Source organism: Cynara cardunculus, assembly GCF_001531365.2.
Source record: "Cynara cardunculus var. scolymus isolate 2C chromosome LG 9, CcrdV1, whole genome shotgun sequence".
NCBI classification, from domain to species: domain Eukaryota; kingdom Viridiplantae; phylum Streptophyta; class Magnoliopsida; order Asterales; family Asteraceae; genus Cynara; species Cynara cardunculus.
This window is the reverse complement of record NC_037536.1, coordinates 8,619,841-8,638,013: the sequence shown is the minus strand read 5'-3', so window position 1 is coordinate 8,638,013 and position 18,173 is coordinate 8,619,841. Positions and strand designations below refer to the sequence as shown.

General features: G+C 38.4%; 2 protein-coding genes across 5 annotated transcripts in view; both read left to right on the top strand.

Moving 5' to 3' along the window:
• LOC112517747 (loricrin-like) overlaps positions 1-942 on the top strand; it is a 2,910-nt gene extending 1,968 nt beyond the window's left edge. Inside the window, exon 3 of the mRNA XM_025125122.1 lies at positions 40-942. Within this exon, the coding sequence (XP_024980890.1) occupies positions 40-942 (903 nt within the window). The remainder of the gene's footprint in view (positions 1-39) is intronic.
• A 3,821-nt stretch (positions 943-4,763) lies between these two features.
• LOC112517611 (SNF1-related protein kinase catalytic subunit alpha KIN10-like) lies at positions 4,764-17,606 on the top strand. Of its 4 annotated transcripts, none has more exons than XM_025124955.1 (11): positions 4,764-4,880; positions 5,107-5,291; positions 9,906-10,090; positions 11,901-12,083; positions 12,329-12,460; positions 12,533-12,718; positions 13,357-13,446; positions 13,520-13,600; positions 14,282-14,362; positions 14,442-14,681; positions 15,259-17,603. In XM_025124955.1, the coding sequence occupies exons 2-11, from the start codon at positions 5,114-5,116 to the stop codon at positions 15,373-15,375; spliced, it is 1,473 nt and encodes a 490-aa protein (XP_024980723.1). In that variant the 5' UTR covers positions 4,764-4,880; positions 5,107-5,113; the 3' UTR covers positions 15,376-17,603. The 4 variants fall into 4 exon arrangements, with proteins under 4 accessions (XP_024980723.1, XP_024980725.1, XP_024980727.1 ...); XM_025124956.1 differs by having other exon boundaries at positions 4,772-4,880; positions 5,104-5,291; XM_025124957.1 differs by lacking the exon at positions 13,520-13,600 and having other exon boundaries at positions 15,259-17,605.
• The last annotated feature ends 567 nt before the right edge of the window (positions 17,607-18,173 follow it).

The following is an 18,173-nucleotide window of genomic DNA, read 5'->3' as shown; positions in this document are numbered from 1 at the left end:
GGTGGTGGTGCAAGTAGTGGTGGTGGCAGTTGGGGCCAGAAGAACAGCGATGGTGGTGGTGCAAGTAGTGGTGGTGGCAGTTGGGGCCAGAAGAATAGCGGTGGTGGTGGTGGCAGTTGGGGACAGAAGAATAGCGGTGGTGGTGGTGGCAGTTGGGGACAGAAGAATAGCGATGGTGGTGGTGAAAGTGGTGGTGGCAGTTGGGGCCAGAAGAACAACGGTGGTGGTGGTGGCAGTTGGGGACAGAAGAATAGCGATGGTGGTGGTGCAAGTGGTGGTGGAGGTGGCAGTTGGGGACAGAAGAATAGCGATGGTGGTGGTGCAAGTGGTGGTGGAGGTGGCAGTTGGGGCCAGAAGAATAGCGATGGTGGCGGTGCAAGTGGAGGTGGCAGTTGGGGCCAGAAGAATAGCAATGGTGGCGGTGCAAGTGGTGGTGGAGGTGGCAGTTGGGGCCAGAAGAATAGCGATGGTGGTGGTGCAAGTAGTGGTGGTGGAGGTGGCAGTTGGGGCCAGAAGAATAGNCAGAAGAATAGCGATGGTGGTGGTGCAAGTAGTGGTGGTGGAGGTGGCAGTTGGGGCCAGAAGAATAGCGATGGTGGTGGTGCAAGTAGTGGTGGAGGTGGCAGTTGGGGCCAGAAGAATAGCGATGGTGGTGGTGCAAGTAGTGGTGGAGGTGGCAGTTGGGGCCAGAAGAATAGCGGTGGTGGTGGTGGCAATTGGGGACAGAAGAACAGCGATGGTGGTGGTGCAAGTGGTGGTGGAGGTGGCAGTTGGGGCCAAAAGAATAGTGAAGGTGGTGGTGTAAGCGGCGGTGGAGGTGGCAGTTGGGGCCAGAAGAGCAGCGGTGGTTCAAGTTCAGGTGCAGGTGATGCTAACAAGGATGCAGATAGTTCTTCCGGGTGGGGCGGTAGCAAGAAAGCAGGGGCAAGTGGTGGTTGGTGATGGTCATCACCTAATGCTGAAGTTTGTTTTGAACTTGGCTGTTTAGGATATGATTCAGCTCATTGTGTTGTTTGATGAAATTTAATGCAAAACCAGGATTGCAAAATGAAAATGATTGGTCTTCAACATTTGACTTTTTATTGCATTTAGGGTTTTATATAAATTTATTATGCACAATGTATTATTGTATAGGTAGAAATGCAAAGCCAATGCCCTTTTTAAGTGGCTTATCAACAGAATAGAGATATATGATTGGGTTACCGGGAGAAGAACAAGAAGAAATCTTCATCCCTGTATCAATCCAATTAAATGTCAACACTAATGAGATGCATCAAGATGCACCGGTTAATTCCTGTCTAAAGCGCAATTTATGGGTGGGTATGAGATTAAAAGTGATCAAGGATTTAGATATTTTCTTACGTTTCTCCCCATAATTTGAATAATTTTTAAATCTAAATATGTCCGATATTTCTCTTAATAAACTCTTGTGGGATTTAAAGTTGAGGCACACGGAAAAACGAGGGGCTTATCTTTTCTATATTTTAGATTTTATTGTATTATTTTCACTATTAATGACCATAAATTATTGTTCAGATATTGTTTTAATTTTTTAGTCATAATATATAATTGAGGTAAAAGCAACGGGTCTTGACTGCTTTTTTGGGATTTAACAGGGTTTTGACTGGTCTTTAACCAAACGGTTTTTGGTTAACGAATTACTGGTTTCTGAGCTTTATCCAGATTTTTTTTAACCCCGTTAAGGACCACTCCTAGGTTTAAAATTTAGGTCCAAAATGGGTCCTTTTTTAGAGGCTAGGCCTTTTCTAACTACTGGTCCTCGACCTTTACAAGTTCAAAATCTTGTGCATCTCTAGTCATCAAGTAGAAATGTAAGGCCCGATTGTAACGGGTGAAACTATGGGATCTCGTTGTATGTGCTTCCTTATTCGTCGGCTACTTGTTAATTGACAGATGAAGTTCTTTTTCTAGTGAAGAAGCGTCTTGAATTCGATTGTGACTATCAACTCATCTTTGAGGCAAACACAAATCTCGAGCGATTCCGATGTAAGCCACATCTGTCGTTCCGAAAGCATCGTGCCCCTAAAAAAACAAATTCCAAAGCTATTGTGTAGCTTGGACTGTTAGTAGGTCTCTTGCCATGGTGACGAGAATCGAAAGTTAACCTTCCTTTTCTTTCCATCATGCCAATATACAGAGGTCATAAATATTTTTGTATACCACAAGAGTTCTCTTGTCATATATATTTTGTAGGGAACCAATCCAAGAAAACCAACAAACCACAGGAACGGAAATTGCAATTTATTTATTCCCGCTCCTAATATACTTGGTTGGATTTTCAAATTTCGATGTTATTTATTCCCTCTCCCAAATACTTGCGTTTTCTTTCTCTCACAAACAAGTAACGCTGAAGTCCATGGCAGATCGACGATGATGTCTATCTTCTCTGCCAATCGAAATCTAAACTCATTGCTTCTTCCATCCCTATTTTAAATTAAAGAATGTATTTTTTTTATTAACCTGAATATCCAACCCGCTATCCGAGCCGACTAATCTCAGGGCGACCACCTGCTTTGCAGATAGCCCGAAGTCACCGCATTTGAACCTCCGTGGCCACAAGGGGATTTTTATTCCTCCTTGGATTTGAACCTAGGACCTCCTGGTACTTTTGACCTTTGGAGCCAAACTCAAACCAATCAAACACCGCCCTTGTGGTTAATTAAAGAATGTATTTGCTGCTCATGGATTTTGATTCAAGGGTTTGTTCTCGATTTTGACTTTGATTAATTTAACAACTTAAATAATGTTGAATTTTGATTTGTTTATTGCATACGTACGGTTGAAAGAGTTTTGTTCCATGTTTGGTTTTCGATGCACAATAATACGCTTTATGATGCTTGTTTGGTGTACATGATGATTCTATGGTGTTTGTCAAATTAGCTTCTTGTCGTGTTTGTGTTGTCTTGTGTGATTAGTTATTGATATAACTGCTAAAGCAAAAATTCATGAATTGCTGTGTATTTTCGTGAACTTTTCATTCAACTGGTATGTTTGCATCGTGCTTCATTTCAGTGTTTGTCCGAGGACGGTCTAAAAGATACGTGTGGGGGTATTTGATAACTGCACACACTTTTATCACCAAAATCCTTTAGTTTATGTTGATTTATGCCCACCATGCACCACCTAATCCCCACATCTCGTTTATCGATGTGAGGAGAAAAAAAAATGAATTTTTGTAGCCAATAGCAACCTATGTGACTTGGGCCATGACAGTTTGTCGTGACCAAGGTCGCATAAGTCACTGTCTTTTACACACGATGCTGGTCACATCGAAGGTCACATAAGCCACTGTTGAATGCACACGATTCGTATGTGAGTTCTACATTCACCTCAAAGTGGTGAGGAAGTCGAAGAACTTATTTTGTTTAATGTTTATCTACGGGAAAACTGAGGTCGTCAAAACCTGTTGATATTATAGCCGGTTTAGAACTGAAAAATCACCTATCATACATACATGAATATCAATTCTAGAGTGATATAGTGTATGAGTTCGTTTCATTCTGAAAGTGTAGAAGTCATTGTCAAATAGCTGTGACAAATAGGGCTGTAAACGAACCGAACGTTCAGGAACCGTTTGGCGGGACGCTCGTTTATGAATATTTATTTAATAAATGAACGAACATGAACAATTTTTTTTGTTCGTTTAGTTAAACGAATGAACATGAACAAGAGTCCCGTTCGTTCATTTATGTTCGTTAACGTTCGTTCATTTACCGTTCGTTTACGTTCGTTTATATACTAAATTTAATATATAATCTTTTGTTTATTTACTTTCAATTCAAATAATATTTACTTATGCTCGTTTAGCCCATTCGTTTATGTTCGTTCGTTTAACAAACATAAATGAACATGAACACACCTGATTTCTAAACGAACGAATATAAACACACTTGATTTCTAAACGAATGAACACGAACACAAATAYTTTCGTTCATTTACCGTTCGTGTTCGTTCGTTTGGTCGGTTAAGTTAAACGAACGAACATGAACAAGCCTCCGTTTGTGTTAGTTCGGTTCGTTTACGGCCCTAGTGACAACCAATCCTTGCAAATCCAACTCTACGTATTAGCGTTACAATTTTTTTATAAAAATAAAAGGTAATAGGATATTATTATTTGCTGGTTTCCATAACCGTCACATGAATATCATTAGCATATTATTATCTTGTCAAATGGGTATATTAATTTTTGTGGTGTTAAAACAGAGTTTTATAAAAAATGTTTGGATTAAATTAGAACGGTATCAAAACGTAATAAGTTAATAAGTAATTTTTTTTATCCTAACACTAAAAACTCTTTATTACCAACACTACACTGAAATAAGGAGCCATTTACCAAACGCTTATTTGGGTAAACGCTTACCAAGTCATGTTACCTCACCGGATGAATATGGTAAGGACCAATAATCTTACCCGGTAAGAGTGAGACAAGGATCAATAGTCTTACCCGGTAAGTGAAGGCGACGACTCTTACCACAGTAAGCACTTACCGGGTAAATTGTTGCATTTAATGTTGTTTTAGTAAACTACAATCTTACTCGGTAAGTAAATAATAATGTTAAATTTTATTGGTAAGTATTTACCAGATAAACATTTGGTAAACGACAATAAATTTAAAAAAAAGTAATTTATCAAAAATTCCATGCCAAAACCGACGTAATTATTTTTTAATGCAAACAACGAAAACTCTTTGTAATAAGTTATCAATATTGATTTTTGCTTTCATTCCATCAACGGAAGTTCCCATGGCTTCTCCTGCAGTTTTTCTTTAGGTCTCCGTCAAAGCTTTGGTCTACGTATCTTTTTGTTGCTCTTGATCTGGAAGCTTATTAGGTTATTGCAGAGAACTCATCATCTGTTTGGTATGTTTAATTTCTTTTCATTAAGAAGATGATGTTATTTCTATAATTGCCTTTCAATTTTTTTTTTGCTTTCGACCTTGATGTTTCTTTGAGTTGTTTGTGGAGATAAATTTGGTCGAATAATAGTTTTGATTTGATCGGAGTATATAACTTCAAATTGGGAATTCACTGTTTCATAGCAATTATCTAGTAAATGTTAACTTTGACATTACTGAAATTGAAGCAGTCCTGAAATGGATGAAAGCAGCGGTAAGGGAAGCTTAACACCTCTATCAAACTATAGATTGGGGAAAACCCTGGGTATTGGAGCGTTTGGTAAAGTGAAAGCAGCCCAACATATCTTGACGGGGGTCAAAGTTGCTATCAAAATCCTTGCTCGTCAATCATTCCATGATTATGCTGCAGAGAAAGGTATTCTACTTGCTTATATTCCCAAAAATAAGTGTCGCTTTTGGAAACTTTTGATGAACTAAATCACAGTTTAATCCAAGGGACTAGTTGATTTCTTCATCTCGGTAGAATAAAGAAGTGGACAAATTTTTTTTGGGGATGGAGAGAGTAATTGTTTGTTTCACTTGTTACTGGATTTACAGTTATTACTTATGCATACAAGTTCTACTGAATTCAGACATGATGATTTCTAAATTTAGTACCACAATGATCTCTTATCCTATTTCCAAAGTGAACAGACTTAGGTGTTGTTTTTTCTTTTTGAAGAAAACCGCTCATTTCACCACTTACGTGTCATCAGATAAGACGTTAGAATTATAGGACTGTTTGTTTTTTTTTGTTTTGTGATAAGAGCTTTAAACTTCTTACCGTCCTCTTATTGAAGAGGACAAGAGGTAAAACCATGCCTTATTAGCCTCTTACTGTCCCCTTATTTCCCTAAAACAGAAGCAAAAAATTTGGATACCTAAAAAAACAAGAGGGGGATAACTAACTCGAGCTTTTTCGACTTGTACAATATACACTTTTTGCCAAACATGTAACCTATTTTGCTTACTTTTCTTTTACTTGCTTACCCCCTAAAATATTCCTAGTTTAAACCATACCAATCTAAACAAACCAGTAAATCCCAAATGAAGTAGGTTCGGGGAAGGTAGGATGTATGCAGGCTTACGTCCACCCCGAGGAGTGGAGATCATTGAATTTGTTGGATGCTGCTCAAATCCAAGCTGTGCGACCTTGTATGTGATCCAAGGGCACAAGGACAAGGCCACGTAGAGACTCAACATGCTTGAGTAGTTACGGTACAATTTTGGGGATGTGAGACTTTGGCATGTGTGACCTTGCCACGCGACTTGTCTAGGTCGCTGTGGAAGCCATCAACTTACGGTGCATTTCTTGTGATGTGTCCATCTGATGCACACGTTCTGCACATCCTTGAAAGCAGTTCACATACGCACGATTTGGGAATAGAGCGATCTTGGTTGTGCGACCTAACGTCGCATCCAAGGTCGTGTACAAGGATTTTCCTCTTAAACGGGATTTCTGGATCGAAGTTCATTAGGAGCATATTTGGAAGCCCTTCCTTTCTTCCCAATTGTTCAGGAAAACTAGGCTCAAGCCTCTTGGCTCGTATTGTGGATCAAATTTTTTTGTAAGTTGCTTTGTAACTCAGGGAGAAATACGTATATATAAATTTTACAGAAATGAAACTGATATTGTATTACTTGAATGAAAAAGGATTACATGGAACACCTATTTATACTAACCAATACAAATAGAAAGGACCAAACTATCCTTACATACTAATACTCTAATAGTAAATGAACTCTCTCTCTCTCTCTCTCTCTCTCTCCCTATGGATGAATTATGTATACTATCACAACGATATTGGAACCTCGTTTAAATCTTGGTGTCTCGTTTTAGGTGCCATAACTATAAAGAATCGTCATATATTTGTTGCTAGACCCATTAGTTCCGCATTGTCTAGTGGTTGTGCTTACATTTGGTTCCTCTAGTTTCTTGGGACCTACAGAATCATTGTTGGTTATTTGGTGAGCAAAATAAACCCCTATAGAGAGATTGTTTCCATGAAGACCCTCGACTTGTATAAAGGCTTTGTGAAAACAAATGGTTTGGAAGTTTGATAGAAAGGAAAGAGAAATGAAATAAAAGAAAGAAAAGGAGTTTAGTTGAGTTGAAAAAAAGTAACAACTAACAAGAACAAATAATAAAGCATACAAGGACATCAAATGCATATTAAGGTATAAAACCACTAATCTAACTAAAGAAAGTTGACCATCCTAGTGCTTTGCTACCTTTCCACCCCTTCCCTCTTCCCAAAAACCACAAGTCCTTAAGCACAATCTATTACTCTAGTCAAGGAGGTTATGTCATTCGAAATGCCTAAAAGGGCCATGTCCACAAATACCTATCTGAGGTCATCACCTCTCATGACTCCTTAGACTGCCTATCTTCCTTACAACATCGACCGTAAAGCTCTCCATCCTCCTCACAGGTAAGAGTGTTAATGATTCGAGCTTTTAACAAGTTACTCGAGCTCGAGTCATTCTAGAACACAATAAATCTCGTTGAACTTAATGAGTTAAGCTCAAACCAATGTTCAATTCGACTGCACAAAATAAAGCTCATTTAACCTAACAACCCGACTCGAGCCATTCGAGCATACACTTTTTCGAGCTAAACATGTCTATATGTTTATACATCGTACAATCAAAAAATAAAAATAATCGAACTTTGTGCCAATAAACGAGCATGTAAAGGTTGAATTTTAGGTATGATGCATAACTTATATTTGTTAAATGAGCATCAAGCTTGAGCTCGAACTATATATTCGAGCTCGAGCCTTGACTCCACTCCAAGCTAGAACAAGTTGTACTCGACTTGACTCGGTGCGTTAACACCCCTACTCACCAGTGCCGATATCTGTCTCCTACAGACGTTCTTGGACCACCACAATATTTTCTCTCATCTTATCCCTAATAGGCGTTACTCCCAACTCTGCTTGAAAATCTCATTTGCTATCCTGTCTAGCATGGTCCTTCCATAAGTCCAACAAATTATCCTCATTTTAGCCAACTCCATGTTCCTTTTGTTTGCTTTTTCTATTGTCCAACACTCTGCTCCGAACTACATGGCTGGTCCTGTGCTTTTTTTATCGCCCAACACTCTGCTATAGCTGGTCTTATTGCTACCCTATAGAATTTACCCTTTAGCCTTAGAGGGACCTTCTTGTCACACGACACTCTCGTGGCACCCTCCATTTTAACCATCTTGCTTTTAGCGGTGAGTAACCTCACCTCATTATAAACCATAGTGCCTAGATACTTGCAACAATTCTTTTGGGGTCCCTTCTGCTACCTTATGCTGACATCTATTCCCTCCTCATTGCACTCCCTACTAAACTTACCCCAAAGGTATTGGGTCTTGACCGCTTAATGTGCAAGCCTAGACTTTCTTATGCCTCACTCCACTATGCTGACCCAACATTCAACTCTTTCTTCGTTTCCGCTATTAATACACTATCATCAACAAATAATATTCACCAGGGACACCCCCTTGGATCACTTGCGAAATCTCATCCAAATTCACGACAAATAGAAACGGCCTTAGGGATCATTTACCAAACGCTTACCTGGGTAAGTGCTTTCCAAGTCACATTACCTTACCAGATAAATATGACAAGGACCAAGAATCTTATCCGGTAAGAGCGAGGCAAGGACCGAGAGTCTTGTCCGGTAAGTGAGCACGACTACTCTTACCACAGTTAGCACTTACCGGGTAAATTGTTGTATCCAATGCCGTTTTGGTGGACTAAAATCTTAATGGGTAAGAAAATGATAGTGTTGAATTTTACCGATAAGCGCCTTACCGGGTAAGTGATTGGTAAACAGCCCCTTAGTGTCGATGCTCCCTATCTACATGGGGAAGTAATCCGTTCCACCCATTGGGTGCCAACGCAGGCTCCTGCAAATCACGGCTGTGGGCACGTTATTCTGTATTGCTTTGACATACCTCCATGGTACCCTTCTCCTCTCCAGGCTCCTGCAAATCACGGCTGTGGGCATGTTATCATGGGCCATCTCCAGGTGGAAAAAGCATTAACCTAACGACATGTTTGGTGATGATCTTATTATTTCACTAAAAAGTTATCTGCTTCGGCCCAAATGAGGTTTATTATTTTATAATATTGTTTGAGAGATTTGTGGAAGTGAAAGTGAAAAGAAAATCATGTACAATATATGCACATAGTAATTTGCAGTTGTATGTAACACATTAAATTCTTGTCAATGTTCTTCTTAATAGAGGGGTATCTCTCTAGTTTCAAGGTTCTTTTCTGATGCTGTGTAGTAAAGAATGTGGTTTACAAGTCTATATGCATTTGCTCACAAAAAAACTTTTAACCGAGAACCAATATTCAGCCTCTGTATAATCAGGATGTTATAACTTTTTTTCAACTCTCTGTTAATGTTCATCATGTAGAAGAACACTTCTGTGGGCATTAATCATTTCATTCCTTCATGTATTTCTATTTTTCTTCTTCATAGAGAGCTACTGCACAAGTTATAACAGGGGATTCGGAACGTCAATTTAAAGTATGATGGATAGAAGTTTCCACATTTTATAGTTTCTTCACCACAAGAGAGATTTGCCACCAAATTATTTATGGTGTAAAGCTTCTCATAGTATGGACATAGGTTTCAGTTGCTGATATAATCAAGATGTATCTTTAAATGATATTGCTTCTTCTGGTTGATGCTGAACTTATTTATAATGAGATTTCTAGGGAAGAGTTTGACCTTGGTTACCTTCAGTAAACAGAAGAATAAGTTTCTCATTGTGGTTAGCATGACCATAATTTGAGTTCCACAAATTACGATTGTCCTTAATGGGTTTACTTTCTTGAAGCTGTCATGATCAGCATGGGGTTTTAAATTCTTTCCTCTAATGTGATGAAGTTAATGATATCCTTTGCTTGTTGTGACTGGAACTTTCTTTCATCTAATGTGATGAAGTTGATGATATCCCTTTCTTTATTTGTGATTGTATTTTCAGTGAGACGAGAGATTAATATAATGAGGCTTCTTTCCCATCCACATATTGTTCGTCTTTATGAGGTCATAGAGACTCGGTCAGCCATATATGTCATCATGGAGTATATGAACTCAGGTGAACTATTTGATTATATTACCGAGAATAGTAGACTTGAGGAGGATGAGGCTCGCCATTTCTTTCAACAGGTATCTATGATGATTATTCTTACACACAAAATATCCACCCCTTTTTATATCACAATAACATCTATGATGATTGTCTCCACTCCCCTTACCACCACTACCATGGTATGCAATGGCAGCTGCCCCTTGTTATCATCTACCGCCACTTTCCACCATTGCCGCCATCACAACCTTCCTTAGGCTATCGCTCGGCATCATTTGCCGCCATCCACCACTACGACTACCAACAGCAACCGCTGTCATCCAATCACGGACTACTACCACCACCTTAACCTACCACAGTTGTGCTGACTTGCTGAGTACCATATTTGGTTTCTTATCAAATGGATAGCTTGCACATTCACAATTAGGTTAATTGACTACTCAAATATGTTGGGAGTCCTATAAATCAAACCAAACCAAACCAAAAGAACCCAATATACCCCACCCAGTGGCAGGTTCTGGTAGAGAGGCTGTTTCCATGAGTACCCCTGGCTTGCAACACAAAAAAACAAGGAGATATGTGAGAACAGTAGCATAGTAAGTTGAAATTGTGACTATTGTTCAGAGGATATAGAATACGTGATAGACCATTGGGTGTGGATAAAATACAAGCATAAAAAACTACTTGAAGGGGATAACCAGTACCCACTGTGATTAGAGGTGCCTCTTCTTGAAGATCATTTGAGGTAGCTCAAGATTTAATAATATCCCAACAACCAGTATGTGGAGTAGACATGAACCGACCGACTAAACTTGCAAAATAAGAAATATCTGATCATATAATAGTCAGATAACTAAGTTTTCCACTAGTTTGTATTTCTTTGGATCATGAATTGACTTCCCAACTTTCAGTAGGAGCTTTCCAAAATCTATCGTTGGTGAATCCACTCATTTGCTGTCTGAAAGAAGAGCAAGAACATTATCCTTTGGCACAGCAATATCCTCTCTTGTGATTGTGATACTTGTATCCCTATGAAGTATCAAAGTTGTCCAAGATTTGTGACTTGAACCTGTTTGTTTATGAATCTTTTAGCTTTTGATATAGACTCGCAAGAATCTCTGAGTTATTTAATATCATAAAATGTAAAATGCTAGAAGCAGGTCGACGAGCAATGACACGAAATGCACGTCACTGTTCTAGTAATCATCCCTGATTGGTGCGTTTGCTTAATAGCGTTCATAGAATCTCCACATGAATGTCTTCATGGCTTCATGACAAGCCAAATTTTTTGTGTACCTATGAGAAACGACCAAATAAAATCCATGGGCCTTCTTGAAACAGAGGAGTTTCTTTCCTGAACACTCCTGTGGAGTCAACCAGCATTGATAACAGCAAGACATACTTTAAAAGGAATACGTCCAGGGTTTTCCAATTATAACCAAATACAGTTTACAATATGCAATTTAGTAGATATAGAAGCACTAACGCCTCATGTTCCAAAATGTAAGAATCGTGGCATATAATCTACTAGTTTATGGTATATATATTTTTCAAGTTCTTATATCGATATGATGCAGGAGTTGGGAAACATGATGAAATATAGGAACAATATTGTCTGGTTTTATGTTATAGTTGTCATCTTTGAAGTTCGAATCTTATCTACCTTGGTTTTGTGGCCCATGAAATTTCATTTCTGAATTATTTCTACATTGGAGTATCATGGGCGAACAGAATCAATGTCATTGATTATCAAGCACTCCAATAAGTAACAATAACTTGTGCCCTTCTTATTCGATCTCCTACAAGAGTGACTAGACTAGATCCTTTGAATCCATACACAATTAGGTTGACTAAAAGAATGATACTGAGATGGTATCTTACACCATGTAGATTATTTCTGGTGTTGAGAGTTGCCACCTTCACATGGTGGTTCACCGCGATCTTAAGCCAGAGAACCTACTTATTGACTCTAAAGGCAATGTCAAAATAGCTGACTTCGGACTCGCCAATGTTATGCGGGATGGCCATCTTCTAAAAACAAGCTGTGGAAGCCCAAATTATGCTTCTCCAGAGGTGCGTGAGTTATCTATATTCATTATCTTATACATCTTTTCATAACATTTTATTTTTCCCAAAAATCATTTTCTCAAAACCTTTTCACAAGCCTTCACGGAAATAGCCTCTCTACTCCTTGGGATGGAGTTGAGGTTGGCGTACACCCTACCTCCACAGAACCTGTGGGATTTATTGGGTTCATTTGCTTTTATTATCTTATACATCTTAGTGCTCTAAAAGGAAAACAATCAACTATAATGTAGGTTATCTCAGGAAGTCTTTATGCTGGTCCTGAAGTTGATGTTTGGAGTTGTGGGGTTGTTTTATATGCTCTTCTATGTGGAAGTCTTCCTTTTGATGATGAAAGTCTTTCTGGCTTATATGCAAAGATAAAGGTTTGTAAGGTAGAGTTGTATTTTGAGTTCTCAGGTGAAGCCGATTCTGACATGGATATTATTTGGTATCAGAGTGGAATATACACATACCCAAATTACTTATCTATTGGGGCACGTGACTTGATTACACGGATGCTTCTTGTTGATCCAGTTAACCGTATATCTATTCCTGAAATCTACAAGCATGCATGGTTCCAAAAACATCTTCCACAATACATTGCAGGCTGCTCAATCAATGCTTCATGGAGTGCAAGAAAGGTATTAAATTTATCAAAGTAGAATTACCACATCGGATTGCTTGAGCATCATGATCACTCCACAGTTCACAACACTATTAACAGACAATAATTATACAGAAAAAATAGATGAATTAATGAATAAAAACATGATATTCTAATGTGTCATGTGTGGCTGGCATTCCTTTTCAGTTATATCTTTTATTTTGTTATTTGAATGACTACTTTTTTTGACAAAAATGTCAGCAAGCCTTTCATGCCTAATGCCTAATTAGCTGTTGCCGACTTGCCGTGGAACTTTTAATCAACTGCAAATATTAATCTCTTTTCTTTTAAAATTCCGTTAGTTATTGCAGGCTCACTAAAATCAAGTAACTTTATCTGGATCTGGATGAAATGTTTAATTTTATATATTCATGTTTTATTTACTGAATAACTTTATGACTGCCAAAACAAATGTTACTCTACTATTAAATTTCGTAAGTAAGGACTCCTATCACATTTCTAATCTAATAATCAGTTCAACAATGTTGTGTTCGTCACGGGTTTGAATCCGAGCACCATCTACCTGACTCTGGGACAGTGCAATTATCCTCCCCCATGATCTGGGACCCTTTTTACAGTTATTTCAAATCTAATAATGTCTATCCACATGGCAAGGTTGATGTTCAAGTTCTAGAAGAGATGGGTATCATAGGCTTTGATGTTCAAGAAGTGATTGGATCTTTGAATAACTTGCTGCATAATCAGGTGCTAAAACTGTCTCAACTGTTGATTCCAGTACAAAAACTGTAAGAATGACCCTCTTTTATCTTCTTTTCAGGCAACAGTTACATATTCTATACTATTGCATAAGCACTTGAGTAACCATAGTTACCACAACGACTATCTTCTAGGATCTTTGGTAACTTGAATTATTCTTATGCAATTATGAATTACAAGTTTTATTTTTGTTTTGAGATTCTAAAAAGTCTAGATATGTGAATATGCTGCATGGTTTGTACACAATGACATTGCTTATCCTGTAGAGCCAAGTAAATAGATGAAGTTATTCATTTATGAATAGATGGCTTTGGTATTGTGCTAATCTGGAGTCTTCCTTCTAGGTCTATGCTTTTGTTGTAATCCATCCACTCATCAGATAATTTAAGTATTTTGGCATGGGTCCCACATTGGTTTGCTACACGCAGACCATCAAAACCTAATATATATATATATGTTGGAACCTTTTTTTGTAAACCGTCATTGTCCGGGACAACTTGTGTCCATCTCAACTAATTTCATGGGACCCTGAAGAGAACAGCCTGAGGAGACTCTAAGTAGCGACCTATGGGAGGAATCCCAAGGCCTAGCCTTTATTTTCCGCTATATGTTGAAACTTTCCTATCTTATATAAGAGCTCTTTTAGATAGAGAGAGAGAGAGAGTCAAAGGGGCACCTTCATATACAAGAATGCCACTTCCATATACAAAAATTCCACTAAACTTGTGAGAAGGTTATGCTTTTATTAAAAATCTTATGTAAGATTATCAAGCAAAATAGTCCTATTTATGTGTAGCTCATTATCATATTTTCGATTTTTTAGCCACCAGAATGCATGGAACGTCGAGATATTTACGTAAGACCAATTTCTCCTGTTCAAGGCAAGTGGGTACTTGGATTCAAGGTGATTCTGGTTTTTATGCCTTGTTGTACTTTGAATTTTAACTAAGTTTTAATCTTTATTGTTTGTTATATTAATGCAGTCTCGTGCATCGCCACATGAAACTATGGGAGATGTTTTAACTGTCTTCAAGAGCTTAAATGTACAATGGAAGAAGATAGGGCCCTACAACATGAAATGTATTTGGAAACCAGCAGTTGAAAGCTATTCCATGCCTATGGCAATCCATAGAATTAGTTTAACAGAAGATACAGATGTACCAATGAAGAGCTCAAACAAGGGAAGTTTTAGTTCTTATGATGCTGTCAAGTTTGAAATTCAGGTACGAACTACCAGCAAATTCAATTTGATCATGGATATGTTTGGCACTAGCGGAGAAGCTAGCTGTTTGTTAGCTGAAAGCTAGTTGTTAGCTAATAAGCTAGTAAGTTGGTTAAGTTTTGTAAAAACAATAAGAGGTTTTTAGGTAATATAACCTTAAATGAGATCTTAATTAAATCCATGGCCTTCTCATGAGTATAAGTCCATTTTTTCTTTAATAGGCCAGGAGGTCATGAATTTAATTAAAACAGTAAGGAAATGACCTGTAAAAACAAGCTGATAAGATAGATGATAATGTAAATTGATATAATTGGCAAAATACTGGGCATAATGGGAAAAAAAATCTCTAAAAGTTTATTGAAAACTTCAGCTAAAGTAGTTTTTCAAAAAACTAGCTTGTGACTATCCACAGGGTGCTTTTCCAATCAGCTCAAAATAAGCTAGCTGATCAAATTGAGTGAAATCAACTTTGTTAATGAGACAAACTCATAAACATATCTACCAAAGAAGTCATATTTTGTTTGACTTGATACTGCAATACAATCTCATATGCATTCTTGTTTCTTTTTCTGGATCAGCTTTACAGAGCCACCACAGCGGAGTCATATCTTCTGGATTGGCAAAGGATCTACGGGCCTCCGTTTCTTTTCATCGAACTTTGTGCTGGATTTCGTGCATGTGTAGTGATTACATGAATTAAAAGAATGACTCTCTAACATGCACAAGAATACCTCAAAATATGTCACTTTCTTATTCTTATACATAACCCTTAAGAAGCAATTTGAAGAATGTCGCATCACAAATCAAGTTGGATCGACTCTTGTGTTGTACATCCTTAATCTAAAGTAATATTTAGAATCCAAAAACCATCAGATGTCTCTTTAAGGAGTAAAATTTCATATTTGTGGTTTCGAATCTTCTACCAATTCACAGACTCCAACCTACAGTGATAACTCTCATTTGGTGACTACCAAGTCACAAACTCGATGGAAAGAATTTTCTTAAGTGGTCTCAGCCAGTTCTAATGGTTATCCGAGGAAGAGGCAAACTGTGGTACCTTAATGGTAGCATCCTCGCCATAGTTCTACTGATAAGGTATGATGGGTAGGAACTCGACAACTCAATTGTGATGGCATGGCTCATCAAGTCTATGGAAAAGCAACATCAGTTGTACCCATCTATTGTTTAAAATTTTAAAAAGTACTCTGACTAGGGAAATGCCGCCAAACTGTTTGAGATCAAGATGAAGTTGAAAGAGATTCGTCAAGGTACATCGCAAGTAACTAACTACTATGACTGTTTGAAAGTCTTATGGCAGGAAATGGATATGTTCTATGAAGCTGATTGGGGCGAAGTCGAAGGACCTGTCAAATTCAAGGTGCACCTGGAGAAAGAAAGACTATGATTTCCTAGCAGGTTTAAATCGTGATTTAGATGAGGTGCACTTGTCTCAAAATGACCACCCATCTTTAAGCCTCGAGAAAGAGGAGACTCACGGCAGAACAAGCAAAGAGATCGTGTATGGTGTACTCACTGCAACAGAACAGGCCACACACGTGACAAGTGTTACAAGATTCATGGACATCTATGGGCAATCAAGAATCACATCACAGCTAGGGCGCACCATACATCATCATCTTCTCTTGTACCAGAGGAACTACCTATCTCAGATGTGGTAATGAATGTCTAGTTGAACTACCTACCTCAGATGTGGTAATGAATGTCTAGTTGAACATAGCCAGTTAGAGACTCTGCACCAACTCCTCAGCAAACCTATCCAATGTAATGCCTTTAATGTCCTTTCTAAATCAAGTGGTAATACCCATTGGATCTTCGACTCAGAGGCCTCCGATCACATGACCAACAACTCCTCTCTTTTCATACGCCACACAATCCAGGGTAAGGATCACCAATGGATCCTTCTCCCTGGCTGCAAGCATGGGCTCAGTTCGTCTCACAGATCAAATCACACTCACTAAAGTTCTTCATATTCCAAAGTTGACTTGCAATCTCCTATCTATTGACAAGCTTACTCAAGATAACCAATACCTGGCTGTATTCTCTTCCACTGATTGCCTTGTACAGAAACAAGGATCGGGGATGACGATTGACAATGCTAAAGTCGAAAATGGACTCTATATAGAAAGCAATGAATCTAAGAATAAACAAGCATATTCAAGCTCTGCAGTTTCACCTCCCAGTAATGACACAATCATGATGTGGCATCATAGACTAGGGCACCCCAAACTTTCAGTACCTTAAACATTTGTTTCCATAACTATTTCGAAATAAAGATGTTGGTTCTTTTATGTGTGAATAACAAGGTAGCCGTAGGGGAACCTGCGGCTGAAATTTGTCAGTTATCAAAATATACTCGTATTCCTTATTCGCTAAAACCTTATACTACCTCTCAACCATTTTCATTAATTTACAATGATATATGGGAACCAGCCGTATGAAAAATGTTTCTGGATCAAAATGGTTTATCATGTTCATCGATGACCATACACGCCTATGTTGGGTTTATCTCCTTACAGACAAATCAGAAGCCCCGAAAACCTTCCAAAGCTTTCACACCATAATTCAAAATCACTTCCAAACAACAATCCACACGCTTCGCACCGACAATGGTAGGGAATGCTTCAATTCCACTCTAGGATCCTATCTCTCTGACATGGCATTATTCACCAAAGCTCATGTCTGGACGCACCCCAACAAAATAGAGTCTTCGAAAGAGAGATGGACCTGATTTATTTGTTTATTCGAGGAGACATCGCTCTACCAGAATGAATAAATCAACGACTTTGGATTGCCATGGAAATTGTTCTGGAAATGAACAACCATCAGTTGTTGTCTCGGACACCACAAGTCATGAATACCTCCCAATTGCACTTCGAACGGGGGTCCGATCATGTACCTTTTTTGTGTCCATTTCCAATTTAATGTCCTATGAGAAGTTGTTTACTACACATAGGGCATTGCTCACTCATCTGTACTCTTCAATCCTTTAAATAGAAGAGTGCAGTCTTGGAAGAACTAACTACCTTAGAGAATAATGGAACATGAGAACTAAGTGACCTTCCAACAGGGAAGAAGACTGTGGGATGCAAATGGTTTTTCACCATCAAGTACAACAGTGATGACAGCATAAACAGGTACAAGGCAAGACTTGTAGCTACAGGCTACACTCAAGCACTTGATATTGACTATTAAGAGACCTTTTGCCCTTGTTGCAAAACTCGATACCGTTAGAGTTTTACTCTCCTTGGCAGCTAACCTCGATTGGCCTCCAATGCAAATGGAAATGGTGAACTCAATGAGGAAGTTTATATGGATTTTCCTTGGTTTTGAAAACCCCGAAGGAAAGGTTTTGTTATAACCCGGTTTCAGACAATCTGGGTTTAGGTAAAATTATACGTGATTAATATTTGAATATCTAATGGTATGCATGATAAAATAATATACATGGATGATATATGTGCAAAGACATGAT